General features: G+C 45.4%; 1 protein-coding gene across 2 annotated transcripts in view; it reads right to left on the bottom strand.

Moving 5' to 3' along the window:
- Hth (Meis homeobox homothorax) overlaps nt 1-13,583 on the bottom strand; it is a 136,075-nt gene extending 122,492 nt beyond the window's left edge. The window contains exons 1-2 of one of the 2 annotated variants that reach the window (XM_071787303.1): nt 11,447-13,583; nt 1,208-1,467 (exon numbers count right to left, since the gene is read on the bottom strand). In XM_071787303.1, the coding sequence (XP_071643404.1) occupies nt 1,208-1,467; nt 11,447-11,461 (275 nt within the window). In that variant the 5' untranslated portion in view covers nt 11,462-13,583. The remainder of the gene's footprint in view (nt 1-1,207; nt 1,468-11,446) is intronic. The other variant, XM_071787304.1, reaches the window with a different exon arrangement.
- Nucleotides 13,584-18,060: the final 4,477 nt, after the last annotated feature.

Raw genomic sequence — 18,060 nt, 5'->3', positions numbered from 1 at the left:
TACGTATTGTCACCGTGAAAAAAACGGAAAGTATCGTTAAGCCGGGGACAACTCGTTGAAACGTGGTTATCTCTCGGAGTTAACCATATGGTAATGATATTCTGTTCGACTTTGCAATGTATCGCAAAAACGATATCGCGCGTGATACGGAAAACTGAACACGCTACTTCGAAATGTAACGTCAGTATTATTCGAGATTGAGAATCCTATATAATGATAGTAGTAAACTATTTCTCTTTCGATATTTCGATAAAGCAGCCAGACTTTCTGATGCTTGGATATTTGGATATCAAGTGACGTTTTCTTACTAACAATATAACTTCGGTATGGATTACGTATTATCATGAAGTATTCAATAGCATGATTATCATATTTTTCTTGACAAACTATAAATTATTGATGTCATTAATTTTTGAACACTTTAAATAGTTTTACAGCTTATGTTTTATGTCTCGTTATAATACAATGTTTAATTCAATCCAAAACTTTGTTTTTCTTAAACATATCGTTACTATAAAATTTCTATAAAAAAAATATTAAAATATATTTAATAATCTAAACAAAAATATTTCTTTTTAAAACAATAGCTATAATATTAAAGCATTTTATGCTAACGTTATATAATATAAATGGTTGTTCTCACTAGAGCAACTCTATCACTAGCGGGAAAGAGAGAGAGAAAAAGATTGCCTTCCTTTCGAAAGCGCGGGAAGAAATCACGGCGATCTAGCAACGACTTGTCCGTTACGGGCAGTTGTTGAGGCAGGTCGAGTCAGACCGACTCAGAAAATCAAATGGCCACGACGAATTTATGTGCATTTCAAGTTCGTCCCGCGTTTGCTCTCGCACCTGTCTCTCGCCGAAACATCCCGCTTTGGAAAATGGAACATTCACCGATACGTACTTTTAATGCAAATTTGACAAGTAACCGATAGAGATAGATTACACAATCGTCGGCGATTACCGCAATTATGAGGTAAGTCTGCAATTGTACCTCAAACCTAAAGTTAGCTGTAGGATCGTCGCAATAACAGCTAAAAGTGTGCATAATAATATCGCGATAAACCTGCCTTTCGAAATGTGCGTTCATTATCGTCGCGCAATAATATACTCGTTTTTACCGATCGTCGCCGCATTGCGCGACGCGCGGCATCAGATAACAAAAAAGCAATATATATACGAGGAAAATACAGAAAATCTCACTCACCCGTATATGGCGTCCTTGTCACGTTTGTGGACATCGGGCACCGCGGAGGCCGCGGCCGCAGCTGCCGCCGCGAGAACGTGCTGCGGCGGCTGAGGAGGAGGCGGTGGGTATTGGGGGTGTGCTGGGCCCATAGCTCCCAGGTGTGGGCTGTGATGGAGGCCGGGAACACCGCGGGCACTACCGTGTGGATCGTATAGCCCCGCGCCTCCACCGCCGCCACCGCCCTCGAGGTAACCCCCGTGCAGCCCGCCATCATCGTACTGCAATCACAAAATTGTAAGAGTTACAAAGCTGAAATAGATACAAGATACTTATTCTCGTGTATTTACCGATGCCTTTTTTTTATTCAAAGACATTAATAATCTCATACACATATACATTCTTGATTAGATGTTAAGTATTGGGGAAATGAGATCGCTATTGACTAATATACAAATTTAAAAATGTTGCTTGCAATTATTCGCTAGTGCTTCCTAATAGCGTAATCCTCGAGTTTCTTTCCTATTTAAATATAGGCACTGTCTATTCTGGCGTTTGGCTCGTAAATTTAGAATCGCGCGTTTATAACGATTGACGCAAGGACTCGGAGCGCACACGTGGATGGAGAACGTTCAAAAGGTGACACGAGAGACTGCGAGAATGTCACGTCTTTTTTTAAGCATTTTTTTTTAAACTTGTAACAATCGTAATTCGCGACTTCAAGTTCGCGAGATGGCATCAGCTGACGCTTCTAAGAACAGTAAACTGTATTCTATAAGCTATAGATAACAATGTAGCACATCGTTGTGATCCGTGCCGGACCACAGTGCAATTAAATTTGAAAAATAAAAATTCTCATATATACGTCATCAATCTATTGCGAACAGTTGAAGCTCAACCTATCATTAGACGAAAATGATAAAAATATACAGTGTGAAATAATTGAGTTGATAAACCTGTTTGAAAACTTATAATTTCAATAATTCTTAGATATAATACGGGAGTAATTAATTTTAAAATTGTCTTTAATTAAAAACTTTTTCAATTTGACAACCAGATATTTCCAAACGTAATCTGTCCTGCTCACGAGATAATGGAAGGTTATCTTATTGTCGAAAGGGAGTGCGCTTTTAACCATCATTCTATTTTCAAAAGACACAAACATCCTATTGGAACTTTTCCGCGGGATCACGATTGTCAACTTTTTCTTCGTTACACTATCACTGTCGGAGAAAAAGATAAGATTTAATCGCCGCGGGAGAAACAATTAATTACGTACCACCGTACGACCGGTAATAAATAACCGCGTATTTCAATTATACGCCTAGCCACGCCAACCTTCCTAGAATAGCGCAAAAAAAGGGCAAGGCCTTGTGATTTCTAGCAATAAAATTCTCGCGCCGATGCAAAGCTGATGGATGACAAACAAAAGTGCGCTAATTGTCAGACAAATTCGAACGTGTGTATCGACAGGACACATACACACACACACACGCGCGCGCGCGGAGAAAGAGAGACAGCGCTTAATGAAAAACTGAAGACTCGCTTCGATCGATCGCGATCGATTGGTCGGCCGATCGAGAACGGAAGCAATGATTTTCCCGAGTCCTCCAAGCCCGCGGCTTGTCACGCCAGTCTGCGCGGGAATGAAAGCAAGCCGATTATTATCGCTAATTGCTTAATTCTAGCGTTGGACTCGGGAATGCCGCGTAATTTCGTCGTCGCGAAAACAAGAAGCGGCGGGAATTCGCGATTACCAACCGCGGCAAGTGGGAATGTGTATAACTCGATGCAATCCGGAAGAGTGCAATTGCGTCCGTTACAAAGCGATACTGCAAAAATATCGGAAACGATCTGCAATCCGCGTTCTGCTTAATTTAATTCAACCTTTGGCGCAATTCGCTCCTGAGAGCAACGTATATGCGGAAATCCGCTTAAGCCGAGAGAAAAAATATACCTACGTAGTCCGAAAAAGTGCGATTACAACTCTCTCTCTCTCTCTTTCTCATCTAATTTGATTAATCTTGCGCCGAATATCAAGATTGTGGCAAAATCGCGAAAATAACGCGGTGCGAATCGAATCGCCTGCTATATTGCGCTTGAATTAATCCGATACGCACGTTAAACTCACTCAAACGATCCGCTTGCGGAGTAGAATGCGAATATGGCGGCGCGCGTTGGTTAAAATTCGTCCTTCTCAGCTGCGCGCGACTTGTCCTCGTTTTCGTATCGCGAAAGTGCGGTGATAAGACGTCGCGAAGAACCGAACAAAGTACTGAATTAATATGACCCGATATCTTCATCGACGTTCCTCGTATTTATCATGCAACTCTGGAGTGCTCGATATGTCCCTCATGCTTTCCGCGAACGACTCTTCAACTTAATATACAGCTGAAACCTTGATTCCCGATATATTAAGTTAAACATACATTTCGGCGCGTTGCAAATACTATTGACGAGAAAAAAAACTAAACGCGCTATATTTATCTTTCCCAAAACAATCTAAGATGTAATAAATAAACCGCAGACGTTATTCTCTCGAGATAAATTATACATCTTGTAGAAATAATTTTTGCAATATTAATACATAATAAACTATTTTTCAATTTTTCAAGCAACCATGAATATTTCCACTTTGTTTTGCGGACTCTCTATTCATACAAACACGCAAGTTGCACCTATCCGCGAAAAACGACGTAAAAGGGGTTCTTGTCTGGGGTAGCGCGCGAACATGTCGCATCTAGAATGCGAATTTCTCTCAGCTGGAGGAACTGAAAAAGGCCATGGACAATAATTCACCGTCATAGCAGTATGAAGATATCACTCGACGGGCGAGCGGAATATCTTAAAGGGTAGCGAGAGGAAACGAGGTAAGGTTGTGTCTCGAGACGCGATCGTGGAAGACTCGCGACTATGAACGCGTCCCTACCGACGATGAAGCTCGTCGTCATGCTCGTCGTCGTCGTCGTTGTCGTCGTCCTCGTCAACGTCGCCGAGAAGATCCGCGACAAAGCCGGTTCGAGAGAACGCGCTCGTGCGCATCGTATACAATCACTATTTGCAGACGGCGTTAATTTGTGACCGAAACGGAGAAGTAACAGGGCGACGCGTCGCGACGATGTCGAGCTGTCACCGAGACGTACGAGCGGCGCGGCGGGCCGGCCGGCATGACGTGGAAAGAATATTTCCGGAAACGGCGTGAGGAAGCGCGACGAGTAGAGTTTTTAGTGAACCGTTAGTCTCTCTCTTTCTGCAGCGAATTATCTCACTCCTCCTTTGTTGAGTTAATTCCTTCGAGCGCACTATCAATATTGTACCGCCGCGAAATAAAGTACCTAACGAATATGTCACACATGCATGGGAATTCATATGACCGCGCTTAAGTGCTGAATTATGTTGCGCGCAACGTTCGTCTCTCGGGCAAAAATTGAATATAACGCATCCTAGGGTTAGTACACGAATTTGTCCTGTCATGGGGATTAATGCAAGACGCGAGAATTCCGACGTATGGAAATGACGTTTTTGCGTAAACGGCGCGGCGCCGCAGCGCGGAGGGAGGCCGCTTCGGTTTCGCGCAGCTGTAACCGGCTCGCGCGGCAGACCGGGGAGAACCGAGGGAAATTTAGCAAAGCCTGACAAACGACCGCCATTTATAAGTAGATAGGTCAAGGCAAGCGCTTAAGCATCTCAATATAAATTGCGAAAAAAACGCAGAGGCAGACGGCGGCGACGGGGGAGGAAAGAAGGACAAGACGCGGCAATACTCGTGTGTGTGTGTGTGTATGTGTTGCGCGCGATTATCTCTGGGTGAAAAATATAAATCGGCGGAATACATCGCGCGCGAGCGCCCGGCGGATCAGAATTCAGAAAATTGCCGAGTGATGAAGGTGCCGCCGTCGGCGAATTTTGCGAGCCGACGAGGTAAACACCAATAACCCGACAACGCGGGCCCTTCGCGTCTCTCTTTCTCTTTTTCATTTCTCTTCCCTTCCGCTCTTTCCCTAACACTCCGCTTCGGTCTCCGCGCACTACGCCGCCGGAGTTGAAATCAATTTCAAAATCGTATAATATATCACACGAAGAGGAGAAATATCAGAAACATCCCAACCGGCTATTAATCTCTCGCGAGAGCAATGCAATGCGAAAAGTTTCGCTACGTGAAAAAATTTCGAGGAAAAAATTAAATTCGCCTTTGATATAGCCAGGACTGTCACCTTCGAGACACAACTTCGCCAAATAATTTTTCACGTAATCCTATTTTTATTAACAGTGTAATCTCCACATCTAAATTTATGTACTCTTTAATCCGTGACGAAGTGACAGAAAATGGAGACCTTGGGTAGCATCAAGATTTTGCAGAGAAGAAAAGGCGAGAATCTCGATGATGTTTTACGGTGGAGCAAGCAAAACCCAACCTCGAAATCGGCAAGCATGTTCGCGAGCTCTTCACGTCAGCCATAATGTTTTATTTCGAAACAAACTTTTGCGTCGAAATTTTCATTTGACATTTAGTGTCGGCATGAAAATAAAACTCGTTCACCAAGGGGGAGGACCGCCTGGCGTCAAATATAATCGAGATAGATTGATTATTATTTAACGCGCCAAATGACGATTTACAATTTATAATAAAAGTTCGGCCGATGTGCACCGATTGCCAATACTAAAACTATTTAAGAACGCTTTTGCTGTTAGTATCGCGAAAGAGGAGAAAGAGAAAAAAAGAAAAAGATAAAAATGCTCTTGTGCATATCTACTTTTTTGTAATCATTATCAATGTTTAAAAGAATATTGTAATATCGTACCTTATCGTACATTTATAAAAGATGTTTTTCGCATTTCAATTTCGTTCTATTTCCGATTTGACTTCGTTTAACATTTAACATTTTCTTTCCACTACTGCAAACGATTACGCGATACATAAAGTTATAATTATCACACATGGCGGTAATTAATTTCCTTAGAAATTCAATTATTTCAAGCACCTCGTATAAAATCAGATAGAATTCTCGTAAGCTCGCGCCTTGCTATCTTTCCTATCGCTTCTTTCTCTCTTCCCTCTTTTCTCATTATGTTAGAGTAGAAAATCTAACGATATAAATCGCGGTAGTGCTTCCAGTTAACCCTCATGTGATCACGCTACGAGCGCAATTCTAAGACAAAACGTTTTCCTCGTAATTACAATTATATATTGTCTGTTTTGTAATGAACGAGCGGCTCTTCTTTCGGTTGTTTTTTTTAACTATATTAAGACATTTATTTATAACAAGCAAACTTACTTCTTTTCTATTGCAAGTTGGTAAATTTAAACGTTTTCTTTTCCGCATCGTCTGATAATTTGTGAGATGTGAGAATATTGTATTTCGAAGGTATCAGACGTGCCACAACGCGAGAGACACAATTTCTGAGTCGTTCACCGGTAAAGCTATTTCGTGCATCTGAGAGGCGTTTGACAGGAAGTTTATGGTTGCATTTGAACGGTCGCACTCTGACTACGGGCATATTTTCGGAAAACAGAATTAGGCTCGTATCGGAGCGGCGCCCACCATGCGGCTCTAAATCGCGGGCACCGAGCCGAGTTGGGCTCCATTTATCTCGCGCATGAATATGCCTAACGACTGTCCAGACGAAAAGAGGAAAAAACGGCCGGCGACGCGACGCGGGCGCGCACGGCCAATGGGGAACGGCGAGAAATCGATACGACTTTAATCCGTAGGCTAAAGGCCGATATCCGCAATCGGGAGAGCGAAAGTGATTGATGGATGCCCATAAATACATAATCACGGGCTCATTCGGCGGCGCGGCGGTACAGCGCCGACGGACGACGAAAAATCGGGTCCTCGTCGTCCAAGAGAGCCCCGCGTCCGCCATTCCCTCGCGCGGCGCGGCGGTCGGAATTTTTAATCCGAAATGCGCTATCGGGTTACGTGAATTTCCACACCGTTCATGCGAAACGCGATCGCACACCTTTCTAGCTCGTTCAAATTCCTAAATGCTGCTTGACTCTCGATCGCTCGCTAACTTTCCGCCGGGACGAAGTTCAGAAGGATTAGAAACACAAATGAGGAAATAAGGACATGTCAAAGTAAATGGCAAATTTAGAAAAATAAGTAGAAATTAAAACAGGACTGTGATACCGATGTTCGTTCCTAGCGACAAAAACTTGTTTGTAAATGGCACTGTCACATTTCTCCTTAAAATAAATATCGATAGATCTTTGGAACAAGCTATATGTAGAGGAGCACAAAATAAGTAAACTTAAAAATCGGAAAAAATCGCCAGTAATCCCGAATAAATTTGATACTTATCGTGGTTATTTGAATTCCCGGATACCTGTCATCGTTCGCAGGCAGGTAAAGATTTTTTTCAGGTACTCTCGTTGTTCCTTCGGCAATCGCGCATTTAGCAAAAATACTTATCGTATATCATCGATATTTTGCAACCTCCGACGGAGCGTTAAGTCGCTGAAAAAAAATTCACCTGTCAGGGACCCGAGCTTTGGCCGTAGACGACCGCTTTCTCCGATCTACCATCGCGAAGAATTCTCCGCGCTGCACGCAAAAGAGGTTTGCGATTGCCATTGAAGCAGACACGCACGCACGTTTCGGCAATTTTGCAAGCGCAAACCGGGACCGAGCGACGGGATGCCGAAGCGGAATTGAGCGGTAAGAAGCGCATCGCTGGGATCGACTCTGCACGACCCGGCTGCGATTGAGACACGCCGGTACCAGACGCAAACGTATTATTTGCCCGAAATTGTCAATACTCATTATATCCGGCTTACTCGGAAACTGTTCTCAGGACGAAACGCACTTGACACCTTGAGGACGCATTACAGAACATTTATTCTTGGCGACGGAAACGTGAAAATCAACGTTATAAGATACATTTCTTTCCCATACTTCTCACGGGTAGAACGGTTTCGCTGAAGTAAAAAAAAATTTTACTAGATACAAATCTGAAAATAATTTTGTTAGACTATCAAAATAATTATGCAGAACACTCAAACTGATTGCTGAAATGTCAAAATTGTTTACAGCTTAATCAGCGACCTATACTATAATTATTTTGATGTTGCAACAAAATTATTTTCAGATCTGTATCTAGCTAAATTTTCAGACACTTCAGCAAAACCGTTCTTTCCGTGTAGCTCCAAAAATTGAGGAAGCCAAAATTATATACCAATTTTAATTTTCGTTTCTATTAACGGAACTGACTGAGCGGTATGGAAGCAGAAGTAGGTATGCGAAAAGATTTCGTCGGTATCCCATCAAAAGTTGGGCAACAAAAGAAACTGTGGTCAAAAAAGGTCACATGTGAATCGCATCACAATGCCACATGTGTGAAACATGTAAACATGGGAGTAGTTATCGGCGCGCGAGAAGCACTGCTTTCGCATGGATTCAGTTATCGGAATCAATACGGCCTGTTTAGCACCGCGCATTGAATGATCGAGAAGTGTCAATGCGATCGAACTTAATATGTCAAAGTCTTTCATTTCGCGGATTAAAACGAGTTCACTAAGTATTTCGTATTTGCATAAAACGAGAAAAATGTTGGAATAGGCCGATATCTCGCATCGGCAAAACAACTCGGGCACAACTTGAAAAAAATACCATTTTTTTAAGAATAGATTTCAAACATTAATCCATAATGTGTCAATTCTATCGTAAAAACATTTAAAAAAGACATGAATATCAATTGCTCTTCATGGAAACTGGATATCATGATTTGCAGCAATCTACTTTGAAAATGTGATTTGTTACTTACTCGATATGATATGAAAGGTAAAAGATTCTTCTATCAATATGTCACGATATGCAAAGGCAAGAATTAAAACTTCTTTCGCGCGTTATTTTAATATTACAATTATTAAATTTACATGGATTATTTAAAGCATTTAAGAGTACCAAGAGCCGAAAAACACATTAGAGAGAGAGAGAAAGGAACACGTTACCTACTTCCGACGGGCAGAAACGTATCTCGTAACCACGAAGAACAGCAAGTACGGATCAACGCGAAAATATGTAAATAAAATATTTAACATTAACTGATCTCAAAAAATTACTTATACCGGTCCAAGTATCCAAAGAATGCAATAGTTGAATTTACATTTTTCTCCATTAGATGCGCATTAAATACACAAATCGCGCTTGAACTTAAATGCGTGCATATGATTTTTTTGACAGATTTCACGTAAGCGATTGCAAAAGGCTGTAACGAGGCTATTGTCCCGCAGCTCGTCGCATTTGACCGTCGCGTGAACAAGAAACCGCAGACGACGCGAAGCCTGATTAATTCTTCGAAAAGAGATACACTAAATTTTGCGGTCTCTGTGTGACGCGGCGAATTTTTAATTCAAAATTCAGATGAATATTACGTCGACGCTAGAGTATTAGATATGATCGTACTAAATTGAAAATAATTAGATAAAAAGCTGAAATAGACTTTTATGTGTTTAGCTTTTATTCGAATAAAAGAATATTTTGGGAATCTCATAATGCGAAAGGGAATAACACTTGCATTATTAAATACGGTATACTATAGTGCTGCTATAGTGCCTCAGATTTGTTAAAACATGATTCATTAAGTTCGTGTCACTCCTGGCGTTCAAATTGTAAAAAGGGGATTTCAATGACACTTAATTAAATTATCATAGACAACTATCCATTACCGGGACAATATCGCAATTATTTATCACGTTAATGGTGAATAATGAAGAAATAATACGCCTAACTTTTGACACGTTAGAAATGTTTACGAGACACGGTGAATGGAAACGCGTTTCGGAGCGGCGATGCCCTTTCATCATTGAGAACCAACAACGAAATGTCAACTCGCCGGTTGTTTTAATTAAGCGTTCGTAACGCCATATGCATTTGTCGTCGCGCCCCTAAGCGAATGAAAATCATCAAACTCCGCGCTGCTTCTGAAATCCAATCGAGACGCTCTCTCCGTTCAAAATCTGCGCGTATAAATCCGCGCGTGAAACGCGATTTAAAGACAATCTAAAGACATGTTATATATTCGGAAACAATGCGCGATCCCGGGGTGAATACTCGGCCTACGGAGATGAGCGCGAGCGTGCCTGAAATCAGAGGATTCTTCGCGGCGAGTCTTCCGAAACGATCACGGCGTAAATATTCAACAGACGGATCCCTATTCGGGGATCCTCTCGAATCTCCCGCACGACTCTGCTGGCTCGGTGGAGGCTCAGCGAGGCATCGTCGCGACTCTCACAATCGAGGCCAGAGGAAATTTACTCCCCGGTGTTGCGCTATGATTATCGCTCGTAATTACGCCGCGCGGTCAAAGTCGTCCGATTACGACGCGTGTAATCGACAACGTAAACACGAAACGAGCCCGCCAGACTCGCGGCAAATTTCATTCGGACCCCTCTCTCCCTCTCGCACTCTCTCTCTTCTTTCTCACGCGACCCTCGCGAATCGGCGGGGTGCCGATGACACGGGCGCGAATTTCGCGCCTGAGTAAGAAGCTCGCTCACGGCGAGCCCGATAGGCAGCCCTCCCCCCCTTTGCACAAACTGTATGCCGTTTCTCTTTCTTCGTCGCCGTCGCAACGCGTTGTAAGCGCGACGTTACAAAGCGCCGAGGCGGACGACATGTAAATTCCCCTTTCGACACGGCGTCGATATTCAATTCAAATTCACCGGCCGCGGACTCGCGCGCGTCCGAACGAAACTTTCCTCGCCTCCGTCGAGACGCGACGCAGCGCAGCGAGAGAGGGGCACCGTTTTTAGTTTTTACAGACTCACGCGCGACGCTGACTTTTAGGACCGGAAACGAAATCGTCGAGGAAAAATCATGACAGCATAATTCACGAAAACTCACGAAAAATCCTATTGGCCAATCGCGAGCGCGCGTACATAAACGGACGGACAATCGATCACTTCCGCACTTTCAAGAATATTCTTTTTAAAAACGCGAGATTTGAAAAAGGTAAAACTTTCCCAACGGCATTTCGAGTCTCGTGAAACTTTCATCGGGACATTTTTAGAGCACTCCGCAAAAATACGCGAAGGAACGTACACGCGACATCCTCGTGGTTTCCCGTCACTCTGGCAATGTTACGTCATCTTTCCGAGAAAGGTCACAAGATTCTCTTTCGAGCACCGTATTTCGGAATCGAACCCGGGAGGGAAGGGGGGGATTATCTTCGTCTCTCCTATCGATCGCATCGCCTAGCACCGAATCGGAGAAAAAGGTGCGTGCAAAAGTGCTGCAAGTGCAGGTTGAAACATACCCTTGGCTGCGCCATGAACGCCCTGGCCGCGCCGGGGAACTCTGCGTGCTGAGCCACCGTAGCGGCTGTATTTTCCCACAATGTAAGCAAGCGAGCCTCGACACTTCACTACACTTTTTCTCGGCACTGTTGTAGCGCGCGCGCGCTAAAGCTTAATGCTCGGACGCGCTGCGTGACGCTCGGCTTTCACGGCACGGAGAGAAAGAAAGATATGAGATCGGTCGTCTCGTCCGACGGGAAAAAGAGGACGACGAGATGGATTCGTGGCGCACCGGATTCCGGGCTCCGTCGGCGGCCGACGGCACGCTGCGAGGTTCAACCGCCTTCTTCCTCCGCTTCCTTTTGAAGCCAGCCGTCGGGATGCGCCGTCACTCGCGCGGACCGACGCCACTCGGCTTCGACAATCGCCGGCCCGTCGGCCTGCTCCGCTTCCGCTCTCCGCTTGCCGATCCTTCTCTCTCGCTCTGTCACTCTCTCCGTTTTCTCTCCGTAGGTCTCTCTTCGCGGGATCCTTTCCCTTTTGTTGTCTCGTCCTCTGTATTCTCCGAGACTCACACATACACGCACCACACGCGAGAACGGCGTCGTTCGGAGACGAAACCGGCGGCGGCCCGACGCTCAAAATTCAAACTGTCGCGGACGTGCGTTGTCAGCAGTGCTCGGCGGCGGCGGCGGCGGCGGGTAACGTTTGCGGTAGTAAAACTCGTACGACGGCGACGACGGCGACGGCTGGGCCCGGCTGCGCGTGCTTCCTCATCATCGTCGCGGCGACACTCCACCTCGGACGTCCTGGATAACACAGGTGTACTCTGGGCGCACCAGCTCGGGGTGTTAGGAGCGAGAGACTCCTCTCGTCAATCCCGCATGTCACAGGCGACGGGAGCTTACGCTCGGGCACGTGGTTTGACCTCCGCAACGCGGTGTCAACAACTGGCGAGGTTATCTCGGCGAGAGAGAGAGGGGGAGAGGAGAAATACCTAGAGCGTCGCGTTGTTCGCGAGGCCTGGCAGAGAGTGCCGCATCGAGACACGATCCGTGAGGTACCTCTTCTCGGGGAGATCCGCTGCGCAAAGTCGCTCTCTGTCCACTCTCCTTCACATCCGGTGCACACGCGGGGGCACACGACGCGACGCGACGCGACGTGACGCTTTCGAGAAAGACGTCCCGGGTTCTACTTCACTGTTTCGACACACAACCGATGATCACCGATCGACGACGACGATGTTCACTGACAGAACCACGTTTACATTCTCTCCGAGTTCACTGAGGTATCAAGGGGTGGAGGGGGGGAGGGAGAGAGAGAGAGAGAGAGCAACGGCCACAATGACGCCCGACGACGAAGATGACGACGACGACGGGCGCCACGACGCGAGCACTATTCACCGTTGCGCCGCTCGCACACCTTCGCGCGGGTGTTCCGGCGTTTCACGGCGAAAAGACGCGCGGCGCGTGACGCACACGGTGCGCGACGGCACGGCGGCGGCGTTGCCACGACCCGCGCGCGGCGCGGCGTTGTTTTCTCCGCGCGAGAGATATACGTTACCTCCGGGCGCTCCGCGGTTGCCGCCTTTACACACGTCGCCGCACGGGATTCTAACACCGGGCGGCCCCCCGCACGCGCGCGCGCGCGCGCTCACGTTTCGTTTCGGAACGACGATCTGTCGCGCGCGCGACGTCGACGAGGGCGAAGACGAACGCGAGATGTGAACGCGACGCGACGCGACGGTATATCGCGATGTGAGACCCGCAGGATCCGGTGTACGGTGCACGCGCGCGAACCGAGAGAGGAGACACCGCGCGACGAGCGAGTAGACTGTCCGAGCGCGCGAGAGACGACACGGCGGGCGACCCTCCTCCCTGACCGTGACTACTACTGCGTGTGGCACTCGGTAACTCCGGCGGACAGAAGGCGGTATAGGGTTCCGTAGTGTGTTACCCACGTTTAGCAGCGGGCCGCGCGGTCGAAAGGCAAGCCACGGGGATATGCGTGTTTCAGGGTTTCCCCCCCACGAAAAAGCCGGACGCCGGAGGTTTGTAGATCGGCCACACGGAGTAAAAGAGAAGAGCGGAGCGCGTAGCGCAGCGTGGAGAGCAGCGCCTAGCGCGATTTTAGATCCTGCGCCGTCCGCAGTCGTTCGCCAACTGTCAATCAGCGCCGCGCGTAGCGCGGGAGTGGGAGACGCCGGCGACACGCCCACCGGCGAGCGGCCAATGCGCCGGCAGTGCCCGCCTATCGGGAACCCGGGCGAGAGCGCGCGCGGCCGCAGCGCCGCGCCGGCGGGACCGCGAACTACGGGATCCTCCGCCATCGCTACACCACTACCAACGAGACCGCCGACGGGCGATGACGACGCCGGCGACGCCGACGACCACGACGACGACGACCGACGACGGCGGCGGCGGCGGCGGCGACGATGACGACGAGGACGCCATGGCTAGGACGAGAGCGGGAGAGAGCGTCATTCGCGAAATACAGCGAGATACGTGGATCGGGAGACTCCATCGCTCCAATTCCACGCTGGCGCGCGGTCGACCGAGGCGTTTCCCTCGCGTTTCCCGGCTTCTCCTGGCCTTCGAGGCTGTTACAAGAAAACCGGGGAAAAATGCACGACTCCGCGTTCGGTTTCGAGTCTCGCTACCAGAAACACGACTCCAAAGAGATTTTTCAAGTTTCAATAATATCTATTTGACATTGATACAGTTCGATCGATATTCTAATTTAAACGTATCGGCAAACGGTTCGTGCCTTTTTTTTTATTATGAAAAGGTATGTAATAAAGAGGGAAGAAGAACGGGAATACGTGAAACGTGAGTAATTTTACAGTTTCATTGACTTGGAGCGAACTTGACGTGAGTATTAATACGACTGACTGTAGCACTTCGCGCGGAGGTGCCGTCGGTGATCGACGCGGGACAAACAGCGTAAAATTTGACATTGCACTTTTAGAACTGCTCGTACCGGTGGCTCGGCAGATCGAACCGAACGGTCACGCGCGCTCGCGCGCGCGCGCGAACGCAGGATAATACTGACAGTCAGCATGGCGAGTGGTCTTGGCAGAGAAAGAGAGAGCGAGAGAGAGAGAGAGAGAGAGAGAGAGAAAGAATCCGCTGCAGGCTGTTCCTCTATGAAATACAAACGCAGCCACCTGAACAAATTCCTATTGATCCCAGTTTACGGAATTAGAACTGATCCTAACTCAACAATTGTTTCCTCCCTAAATTATAATCCTTCGTGGGCGTACCTGTGTACGGTAAATATTTTATTTACCGGGATTAAGCACCGACTAATGTCGCTAATGGCCTGTAATCTTTATAATCTCATCTTAGAATAAATCTTTTTAGTCACCATTTCCCGTCAAACGGCAGGTTGTATGCGGCGGCGAAAAAAAAATCCTTCGGCTGGCCGAAGGCAGAGCCACATATCGACACAAAGATAACATATTTTGTATATGATATGTTTCTTTTGTTACGTTTTAAATATTGTGTTAAAGTCACTTGTATTACACTCTACCGGCAGGAATGCCTGGACATAATACATATACATTATACATATATGTCATATACATATCAAAATGTCCAGGCATTCTTGCCGGTCAGTGTACAATGCGATTAAATCGAAAATAGAAATTGTGTAACGATATTTATTTCCATATCGAACAAAAGACTTTATAATCGAAGTTTCAAAAATTTAGTGTTTCATATTTTATTGCGTGTGGCGTAGCAAATTCTGCACATATGTACATACTAGCTCATATCATACTATAAGTGCTTATATCCTCCAACTTTTATTATTAATACCTATTTCTTTAGAATTATTCTCGCGAAAGATAAACGTCATGTACAACAATAGCTATCAAAATGCACTAATTGTACAACAATGACATATTTATCAAAATAGAGATATAAAATGAACGTTTTAATAAAACTGCTAATGCATTCGTCTAAACGCAAGTCACATACCCACCGGACCGTAAATGAAATTATCGACGGCGACCACGCGCGTGTTCCACCTTTTATTTTTTAATAATTTAGCCGGTATTTTCGCGGCGGGCACCCGGCGGCGCTAGCGATCGAGCTTTGAATGAACCGAACAGCTGACTCCGCGTAGGAATTGGGTCGCGAACGTGCGGTTTCGAACTTTGAATGGTATTCGGCGTTCGGTGAGTAATAGCGACAGGAGGCGGTTGCAGGAGGACGTGGAGGAGGGCGGGCGACCTGTCACCGACATCACTCAGTGTCTCCCTCCTGGCGTTCACTTCGCTCGATTTTATGACTCTCTCATCCCGCACTTTCCCCCCTTTGCCACCGCCGCCTCCGCCGCCACCGCTCCCGTGCTCGTCCTCGCGCGCGTTTACACGCCGCGTTTCGCATAATATCGCAAATTGACACATCCGCATTCGGCAGCCATCGATCGACGTGGCGGGCGGCGCCGTGTTGGACGCCATCGACGTAGTGGATAATGAATCCTGAATTCTCAAATTTATATCGGACGCGTCTTTCTTGTATGTATATAGAGATACCTACGCTAAGATAAGACGAGAGTTGTCTCTCTTCGTGGATTTAACTTGTTTATTCTATCGCGTAAACTCAATATTGGGCGGTCTTTAAGTACGAGTATGTGATAATTAATTGTAACACTCGTAAATGCAGTAAATACAGATAAATGAAGGGGATAATAAGATTGTGCTAATTGCAAGTTGAACTAAAATTACACAGGATATTTGCAAGTAAAATTTATCATACAAAGATCACATGAGAATTTTTTTTCACAGAACATTTAAAGATTAACACTGCCTTAAAAGTTTAATTTTCTTTGCTTATTCATATGGCAAACTCTGACAAGCAACTGAAGGAAATGAAATGTTTGATCACAAATGGCGAACCAAATAAAAATACATTACATTAAATTAAAATTCTGTAATTATAAAAATATGTATCAAAATAAGTACCATTTGAATGAAGAATTTAAAAATACATTAAACACAAAAATGTTTGTTTATAACAAAATGGTTTCGAGCGTAAAAATCACGAGAATATTGTTTATAGATTTCACCCGAGCTAACATAGAGACAGAGCGTCCTCTTATTATAAAAGAACAACTTTCTCGTTTGCAATGTAGATATTCTGCTCAAATCCTGTAGCATCGGTATTTGCACAAAGACAATCCGCTTTTGTAATCCCAAACAAAGGAAGAGTCGACAAGGCCACCAATTTCTTTCTCGCACCCCTTTCTGTTCCTACCGTTACTCGTAATTCGCATTTCCAGAACATTGTTAAAAATCTTTAGCTGCAGGGTGCAAAAGACACTTTAAGCCTGTTATTTCGTCATAGAGCAAGAGACGAATCCAGCTATGTCATACATCTGTCAATAGGGAAGGGAAGACACACTCTCTCTCTCTCTCTCTCGATCGCGCGCGCACAGCCAGCCACGAGCCATTAAATTTCTCGTGACGCCGGAGAATGATCGATTCTTACGTAAGTCCCCTGCCTGCTACGAATTATCTAAGTGGCCCCGCGAAAAATTCGATAAACGTCGCCAGAGCTGAGAAAGCTGCCACCCTCGCTGCTCTTCCGTATTCTACGTCCACGTGCTTGACAACTAGAGAGAGAGAGAGAACTTAGGATTTATGAGATTGAATAAAGTATACGAAATGTATATAAAGAACATGAAATAAGATGTGTATGCGTGTGCAACAGAGCAATATGTACAATCGACAATAATTAAATTATTAACAAAATTATAACTTACTAATTTACACTTAATAAATTTATATCTTATAAATTCCTCGTTGAAAATTTAACAAGCATTATTTTAGATAGGTGATAAACTTCGGCGATCGTATTTGGACCAGTCAAAGCGACTCCAGCCCGAGAGTGCGCGTTTATGAAAACAGAGTTATATTAGGCTGGAAGGAGTTTGGAACAACGTGCATTATAATACACTGGGAAAGATGATACAATGCGATCGTGCGCAACCTAACCTGCTTACTATTCGTGCGTAATTCCACGAAACATCCCTACTGTCTCTCTCATTGTGTTAGGAAGGGGGCGTAACAATGTCAAAGTCTATACAGTTAAGCTGGACGGAGCCAGGAAACGTGTTCGTACGCGATGTACCCCGATTGTGTTCGCCTTTCGTGGAAGGTCCACTGCCTTACGCGCCGAGGATCTTTCGCAAGTTTAATTTGGACTGTTGGTCGAAATAGAGGTATAAATTTCCCTCGCTTCGAGAAGTACGAGCGAAATTTACGAAAGTACTTACCGCGAACTTTATGTTCTTGCAACGAATTTCTCGTTCTAGATTCTTTTATCTAGGAGCAATCTAAAATTGCATATTAATTGCATATAATAACTCTAAATATATACATTATAAATTTAGACTTTCGTCAAAACGTTCCAGTAAAAAATCTAATGTTTGAAAAATACTATGCTGATAATGTTAATATTTTCAAATGTCAACTGTCATGAGATTATTTGGCTTTCAGCGCTTTAAATCATAATGCATAAATACATTGCAAGAAATGTTACATCGTCACTGATATCAGGGAAGAACATCTTAACTCAACTCAAATTAAAATGATCCGCATTTAAACGGACCACGGATTAAGCGAGAT

The sequence above is a fragment of the Temnothorax longispinosus genome, chromosome 9 (genome assembly GCF_030848805.1).
Source record: "Temnothorax longispinosus isolate EJ_2023e chromosome 9, Tlon_JGU_v1, whole genome shotgun sequence".
Lineage (NCBI taxonomy): Eukaryota > Metazoa > Arthropoda > Insecta > Hymenoptera > Formicidae > Temnothorax > Temnothorax longispinosus.
This window is presented reverse-complemented; position numbering and strand designations above follow the sequence as displayed.